The 8,061-nt window shown below is 53.5% G+C and overlaps 1 protein-coding gene across 1 annotated transcript; it reads right to left on the reverse strand.

Annotated features, from left to right (window-relative positions):
• Nucleotides 1-6,874: 6,874 nt before the first annotated feature.
• Nucleotides 6,875-7,840, reverse strand: LOC142002493 (olfactory receptor 52B2-like). The gene has a single exon (XM_074978650.1). The coding sequence runs from the start codon at nucleotides 7,838-7,840 to the stop codon at nucleotides 6,875-6,877; it is 966 nt and encodes a 321-aa protein (XP_074834751.1).
• Between the last annotated feature and the right edge of the window lie 221 nt (nucleotides 7,841-8,061).

An 8,061-nucleotide genomic window follows, 5' to 3' on the forward strand; every position in this document is an offset into this window, starting at 1 on the left:
TGGTGGGGAATCCGCACTGAGCGGGGCTGAGGTGCAGGGATGTTTATACAGCTGCCCTGGGAATCCCAGCGGGCCTGAGAGCCAACAGGGAGCTCCAGGGACCTGGCCTGTGGGACTGGCTCAGGTGGGGAAGAGAAGCAGAGAATTAACCCTTTGCTCTCCTCTGTTTCATGTGATCTTTTGTTCTTTTGAATATTGTTTCGAAAGTTGATTTTGTCACAGAGGCTCCTTGCAAACAGCTCCCTGTTCTTTTCGACAACGGCCACCTCAGACCTTACAGTCCCACTACACCCCACACACGTCGTGTGGAATATTCACCCAGAAAGAGGAACATGTAAGCGATGGGAGGGAGCCGGGGGGAGGGGACTGAAGGGGGGGTGTTTGGATCATGGCCGCAGGGTTTTGTGGAGGCCGAGACCTGAGCGACATGGGGAAAGGGGCTGGAGGCCCATCCAGGCGCCCAGAGCGCCCAGCATGAAGGAATTAATGGCGACGTGTTTGATGGTCGGGAGACTGACCCGCAGGACTCAGCGTAGACACTGATCCCCATTGGGAATAGGCTGGGGCGCGGTGGGGGGGGGACGATCCCAACCCCCATGATAGAGTCTCCCAGCTTCTCCTGAAGCACCTCACGCCGCTGCCAGGCCGGACAGACCCGGCTCTGACCCAGTCGGGGGGTCCCGCGTTCCTCTGAGAGGGCAGAGCTGATGGACTGAGCAGCGCCTGCGCCCTGTGAGCCCCGACATTTCACCAGCAGGGGAGCTGGCCCCTCTCAACTGCTCCCTGCTGTTCTGGAGGGTCTCCCCGAGCACCCACCCTGGGACACCCCTCGGCCCTGATTTCCAGAGCGCTGAGCACTGGGGGCTCCATTCACCGGCACTGGAGCTGCGGGTGCTCAGCAGCTGGGACACCCACCTGGGCGGCTCAAGCTGGTCCGTCACAGGGGAGTGATGGAGGCCCAGGGAGCGGGAGGGGCACTTGTGCCTGGTAGGGAGTTTCAGCATCTGCTTCTGCCCGGGCTCTGACCCGCTCCCCCCGCACCCAGGAGTTCCACAGCCAATCACCTCTCTCTGAGCCCCTCACGCTCCACCTCCCCTGGTGCCCTGTCTGCACACCTCCCCTTTGCACATGGCCCCGCCCCTTCCCCTGAGGCCCCGCCCAGCATCTTCCACCCTGCCACACCCTGCACCTTCCGCTCCTACCCCACTGCAAACCTCATCACCCTTCACCCAAGGCCACTCCCAGCATCTTCCACCCCCACCCCACTGCACCCTGTGGGAGCACGAGCACCTGGTGGCCGGGCCTCACTCGCAAGGCAGAATTACCATACACCCCATCCTGGAACGCTATCATACAGCGGCGGGGTGGCCTGAAGCCAGGCCAGGAGAAAGAAATCAGAAAGTTGACAAGTAGTTGGAGAATCCCCAGAGGGAACATCCTGACAAGCATATGGTAAGTCCCCAAAGAGAACAGCTGGTGTGAGTAGCTGGAAGCCCCCCAAACAGAACATCTTGGTTGTGCAACATCAGAGGGTCCCGGTGGGGGAGGTTCGGAAAATGACCAAGGACAGAGGAAATCTTCTAACATCTTCTGACAGGCCGGAAGGATAGAAAGCCCAAATTAGGCAACAAACGCTGTAATTGGCCAGGTATTGAACCCCCAATTAAGAACCAGTAAAAAAGGTGATTTAGCAGGGACAAGGGTGTGGGCTCCTGGACACCAGGCGGAGGTTAGCAACTTCCAGTCCAGACAGCAGACCCCGGCCTGATCACCTGGACGTCACCACCAGGAAAGATCCCAACCAAGCCGTATCTCTGACTTGAAGGGCCGCTGTAACGTACTAGTTGGAAAGATATGGGAGCATTGGATGTTACTGTTAAGTTACATGGAATTGTATAGAGCTATATGTAACCTAGGCCATGTCTACACTAGTCCCAAACTTCGACATGGCCACGCAAATGGCCATTTTGAAGTTTACTAAGGAAGCGCTGAAATGTATATTCAGCGCTTCATTAGCATGTCGGCGGCTGCGGCACTTCGAAATTGACATTCCTCGCCGCCGCGCGGCTCATCTCAACAAGGTTCATTTTCGAAAGGACTCCGCCTCCTTAGAAGTCCCCTTATTCCTATCAGCTCATATGAATAAGGGGACTTCGAAATAGGCGGGGTCCTTTCAAAAAGGAGCCCCGTCGGAACGAGCCCCACGGCGGCGAGGCGCGTCAATTTCGAAGTGCCGCAGCCGGCCGCATGGTAATGAAGCGCTAATTATGCATTTCAGTGCTTCATTAGTAAACTCCGAAATGGCCATTTGCGTGGCCATTTCGAAGTTTGGGGCTAGTGTAGACGTAGCCCTAGTGTTTAGCCTATGCCAAATAAATAAATATGTTTAAGACAAGTGTTAAGTAGTTGTAGTTACGAATAGATGAATCAGTCATTATCAGTGAATACTACTAGCTGGACCAGCTGGGGCTGTAGAGAGAATTATTGGGACTTAGAACAGCCACAGGGCATTGTGGTGTTCACAATCAGAGTGTTATTGTTCCTGGTACTCCTAATACTGTGGAAACCCGGGGTGTAAAGTAGATACACTGTCTCACATGCTGCTACGCTATATAAGGCTGCAATAGCGGTGGGGTGGTCGGTCCTGACCATCCACTCCCCCCCCACTGTATTAAACCCCACGTGCACCCACGGGACCCGGAATAGGTTGGCACATCGTCACACCCCACTTCCCCAATCCCCTGAGGCCACGCCCAGAATCTCCCACCCCTGCCCCACCGCAGCACTCATCTCCCCTTCCCCCGAGGCCAAGGCTGGCATCTCCCAACCCCGTCCCATGCCACACCCTGCACCTTACGCTCCTTCCCCACTGCACCCCCATCCGCCTTCCCCCAAGGCCATGCCCAGTATCTCCCAAGCCTGCCCCAGCGCACCCTCATCCCCGCATCCCCCAATGCCACGCCCAGTATCTCCCAAGCCTGCCCCAGTGCACCCCTCATCTCCCCATCCCCCGAGGCCACACCCGGTATCTTCCACCCCAGCCCCACTGCACCCCTCTTCCCCCATTCCACTGGCACACATGGGATCATGGGCCATGCTGCTCCTGGACAGGCAGTCCCAGGAGGCTGCTGCAGGGATCCCGGGTTATTGGGCAAGAAATGTCTGAAGAGGACTGCTAAGCTCCTGACCTTGGGGTGGGACGACCTCACTCCACGAGCCGCCATGAGATGGAGGCAGGGAACAGCACAACAGACTCACACCCAGCAGTTCTGCACATGGGCATGACCCCAGTGCTGTGTCAGCCCCATTTCTGGGGTCGGCAGGGCCAGCTGCCAGAGTGCACAGGACCTGGCTCCCAGCATGACAGCTGTGGCAGAGACGAGTACCGGTGCCCTCAGTTCGCAGGTATGGGCTTAGATTCAGGCACTGTGTCTCCTGGGAAGACTGACCCTCCCACCTTGTTCTCCACAGCCGGACTACTGGTGAGAGGATGATGATCTGCATTCCCTGGCACAGCTCCCTGGTCCCAGGGCTACCCCAGGTGCCAGCGCAGGATGGTGGAATACCACTGCCCGCACCTGGTGGAGCTCCAGGCCATGTGCCTGGTGATGGAGAACTGAGCTGATGAGGACCTGCAGCTCCACAGCAATTACTCACAGGTGCAGCTGGCCTTGTATGAGGTCCAGAATGAGGCCCTGGTTGAGACCAGCCAAGCCCTGGTGTGGGGTATGCTGCCCCTTCCTGCAGAGGCCTGTTTCCCTACACTCACAATCACACCTTTCCCCCTCTCCACCTCCCGCCTCACCCTCCACACCAGAGATGCCAAAGCCTCTACGCCTGAGGCCATCTGACCTACAGGAGCCAGTGCCCTGCTCTTCCCAAGCCCTGATCCCTCAAATCAGGTGAACCCTGTTGCTGCTGGCCCTCTCCACACTTCCCCATCCTGCTATTGTTGTTTCCACGCCCCCCTCCCGAGTTTCCCAGACCTCACCCTTTGTAAATAATATAGTTTGTTTATTTTGCAAAAAGAAAAAAAAACTCTTTACTGAGTTGGTGGGAAGTGGGGTGTGGGACCTGCTTTTGGTGGATGGCAGGGATGGGTGTCACTGATTCCATGGAGAAGACAGCCCAGGGTAAAAGGTTAAAGTTCCACCAGGATGAAGCTCTACCTCAGGGCCTCCCAGATGTGTGCAGCCCCCCCATGGACCTGCTGAATGGCAGCCATACACAGCTCCTCAAAGGCCTGGCCCAGGTGCTCGGCCTTTGCCCTCCACAGCAACCAGAAGGTCTCCCCATTCTTCTCAGGCGGGTTATGCAGCACACAGCATGCTGCCAGCACAGAAGGGATGTGCTCCCCATGGAACAGATGGGGGAGGAGGCAATGGTAATATGCCTTGAGGTGGCTGAAGGCATCATTGAGCGCCATGTGGGCCCTGGCCAGCCTGCCATTGAGTGCTTCCCACAGGAGGTCAGGGTAGCTGGTGAAGGGTTTCATGAGACGTGGCAGGAGGGGATAGACTGTATTCCCCACCAGGCAGATGGGCATGTCCATGACCCCACCCCAATGGTCAGAATGGTCAGGGAAGAGAGTCCTGGCATGCAGCCTCTGGAACAAGCTGGAGTTCTGGAAGATATGTGATTCCTGCTTCCTCCCCAGCCACCCAATGCTGATGGCTGTGAACTGTCCCTGATGGGTGGTTGTGGCATGCAGGAGCATCACATGTGCCTCTTGCAGTTGATGTAGCTGAAGGCCTGGTGGTGTGTTGCCTGGATGCGGATGTGCAACTCTGCAGTGAGGGAAGCCCAGGGCATCGAATCCTGCAAGGCGAGTGTCCATGTCTGCCAAGTGCCTGACTCTGCAACATGATGCCGCTGATGGCTCAGCCCACCAGGAGCGGAGACAGACGCAGTGGCAATCACAGGGGTGCCAGGACACCTGCTGGTTCCTCCCCATCCCCTCCCCCCACCCCTCCATCAACAGCAGCTCCCTGCACTCATGCCCACCCCTGGCTGGGCTTTGCAATGGTGGAATGCAGAGCACTGTCCTGGGTAGGGGCTAGCATCACCCACACCTCCACACACACAACCCATTGCATAGGCCCACCTGTCCTGTCTGCCCACCCCGTCCCGGGCCAGTGGCCTGAAACCCCCGTACCTGCAAGAGCAGGAACCTGTTTGTAGACCTCTCCAAGCCGAACTGGCTCTGACAAATGGGGAGCTGCCCATCGTGGCAAATGTCCACACCGCAATGGTGGCTCCCTTCTGCAGGGGGACGGTGGGCCTCATGTTCGTATCCTTTCACCGTAGGGCAGGGGCAAGCCCCTGACAGAGCCCGAGGAACGTGGCCATCTTCACCTTGAAGTTCTGGAGCTATTGCTGCTCTTTCCAGTGCCTCTGGAATAACGTGGTCCTGCTAGTCCACACTAGTGTCCATGTGCCAGATGCCAAGAGGCATGTGGTCCAGTCTGCTGTGGGTGGCCTCCAGCTACCAGCTCTGCTCCCCCGGATATCCGCTGAGGGTCTGCCACCAGGTCTTGGGGTCAGGTTCCAGAGGGCCAGCAAGAAGCGTTGCAAAACTCGCAACAAGTTCATCAGGGGCTGATGAATGTCCGGAGGCAATTTGGAAATGTTTTATCCAAACATAAGGCTGCTGTGTACACAAAGCCACAGTGCCCCTCAGTCGAAAGGGAGAAAAGGACAACCCAGTAAACTACAGACCAGCTTAATTATTGTGCCAGGAAAGATAATAGAGCAAAGCATTAAGGAGCCATCAGCAAACATCCAGATGTTAACTTGGTGATACGTAGAAGGCAGCAGGGATTTGTAAAGAAAAAATCATATCAAACCAACCTGACAGCTTTCTTTGATAAGATAATAACTCCTGTGGATAAGAGGGGAGGGGCAGAGGTAGTATGCCTGGATTCTAGTCAAGAATCTCATAAACTCTTGTGTGCCCTTTGTATAAATAATGGGGTAAATAGTATGCAGAGGGGCTGCTCTAAGGTCCGATCTCAGCTGGTTAGGAAACCATTCTCAGAAAATAGTTATCAATGGTTCATGGTATTGCTGAAAGGGCATAACGTGGAGTTTCACAGGGATCATTTTGGGGCCAAATCTGTTCAAAAACTTCGTAAACTGTTTCAATAATGCCATGGAAAATATGCTTGTAAGGTTTGCAGGGGATACCAAACAGGGAGGTGTTGCAATTGCCTTGGGGAAGAGCATTATAATTCAAAACATTCTAGACAAACTGGAAAAAATGGTCTGAGATAAATAGGATGATGTTCAAGAAGGACAAATGCAAAGTACTCCCCCTCAGAAGGAGCAATAGGTCCCTCACATACAAAATGGGGAGTGACTCCCATGACCTATGAGGGAAGATGAAAAGATCTTGATCTACATATTTTGCAAAAGAGAAGATGGAAAGAGCACATTATAATACCTTTCAAATCTTTATTTTTTCTTTCTTTTACAGGGAGGAGGGAGTAAACTTGTTTCCCTTGACCTTTCATGGTAGGATGAGAAACAACGTGGTTAAAATGCAACTGGGGAGATTGAGGATGGACATTGGAAAAAGGTTCCTAAATGTCAGATTCATTAAGCACTGGACAACTTTGCCTGGGAAAGGGGTAGTGGAATGTTTATCACTGGAGATATTTAAGAGCAGGTTAAATAAACATCTGTCAGGGATGACCGAGATGGTGTTTGGTTCCCCCTTGAGTGCAGCACTCTGGAACCTAACTCCTTCCAGTTATAATATTCTGTGATTCCATGAATGTTGAAGCTCAGGCAGGTGCAGTTCATAGTTACAATTCCCCGGAAGTTCAAGAAAGAATCTCTCTCCAATTTTCAAGTGCATTTTCTGTTGTCTCCATTACGTCAGAAGGTGGCTTCTCCTACAGCAGCAGTAGAACATGCTGATCACTCGTTTCAGGATCTCTTTTGTGGTCACCCCATAAATAATAGGGTTCAACATGGGGGGAAGGAGCACATGGAGGTTGGCCAGTAGGTTAAGAATGTACCCAGGGATGAGGTGCCCATATTGGTTTGCAGATGCAGAATAAAAAGACGGGGTGTAGAACATGAGTATGACACAGATGTGGGAGCTGCAGGTGCGCAGAGCCTTAAGGCGGGCGTTGTTAGAAGGGAGCCGGAAGACAGACCTGAGGATCAGCAGGTAAGACACAGCAATGAGCACAGCATCCAAGATGATTGTTAAAATAGCCATTGCTACGCCGTAAAAGAAATTAACTCTGATGCTGTCACAGGCCAGCTGGGAGATGGTTGTTTGCTGACAGTAGGTGCGCGGCAGGAGGTTATTCCTGCAGAACTTTAGCTGCTTCACCAGAAAGACAACAGGGAAAGCCATACAGAAACTTCTTATGACAACCACCAGCCCCATCTTCCCAATCACAGGCTTGGTTAGCACAGTGCTGTATCTCAGGGGGTGGCAGATGGCAACGTACCGATCAAACGCCATGGCCAGCAGGATGGCTGATTCAGCAATAAATGTGACATCGATAAAGAACATCTGGGTCAAGCAGGCAGCAAAAGAAATTTCTGCTGCTTTGAACCAGAATACAGCCAGCGTCTTGGGTAATATAGTAGTTGACAATAGCAGATCAGCAGCCGCCAGCATGGAGAGAAAAAGATACATGGGCTCATGGAGGCTTCGTTCTGTTCCTATGATGAACAGGAGGAGAGAGTTCCCAAGAAGCGCCACAATGTATATCAGACAGAAGGGGATGGAGATCCAGACCTGAGACTCCTCTGTTCCAGGGATACCATTTAGAATGAAGGTTGCTGGGACAAAAAAGGTCTGATTGTTGTCTGGCATCATGTACCATCTCTTGGAGTTGTTGTTCAGATTACAGGAACTGATAGATAAAGAGAAGATCAGTGAGAGCTGAGTGTCATCCAGGACTGGAATGCATTTGGTGAGAGAATCAGAGACACCACTGAAAAATTCCTTGTGTGACAACTGCCTGTTGAGTGGGACTACGAACCCCAGCAAACTCTCCTGCTACAGAACAGCCTCATTGCCACTGAGAGAAGATGGTC

Source organism: Carettochelys insculpta, chromosome 1 (assembly GCF_033958435.1).
Source record: "Carettochelys insculpta isolate YL-2023 chromosome 1, ASM3395843v1, whole genome shotgun sequence".
NCBI lineage: Eukaryota > Metazoa > Chordata > Testudines > Carettochelyidae > Carettochelys > Carettochelys insculpta.

Bases quoted from the DNA above. Each gene is read 5' to 3' on its own strand.
- LOC142002493 (XM_074978650.1), bottom strand. From the start codon at position 7,840: ATGATGCCAGACAACAATCAGACCTTTTTTGTCCCAGCAACCTTCATT.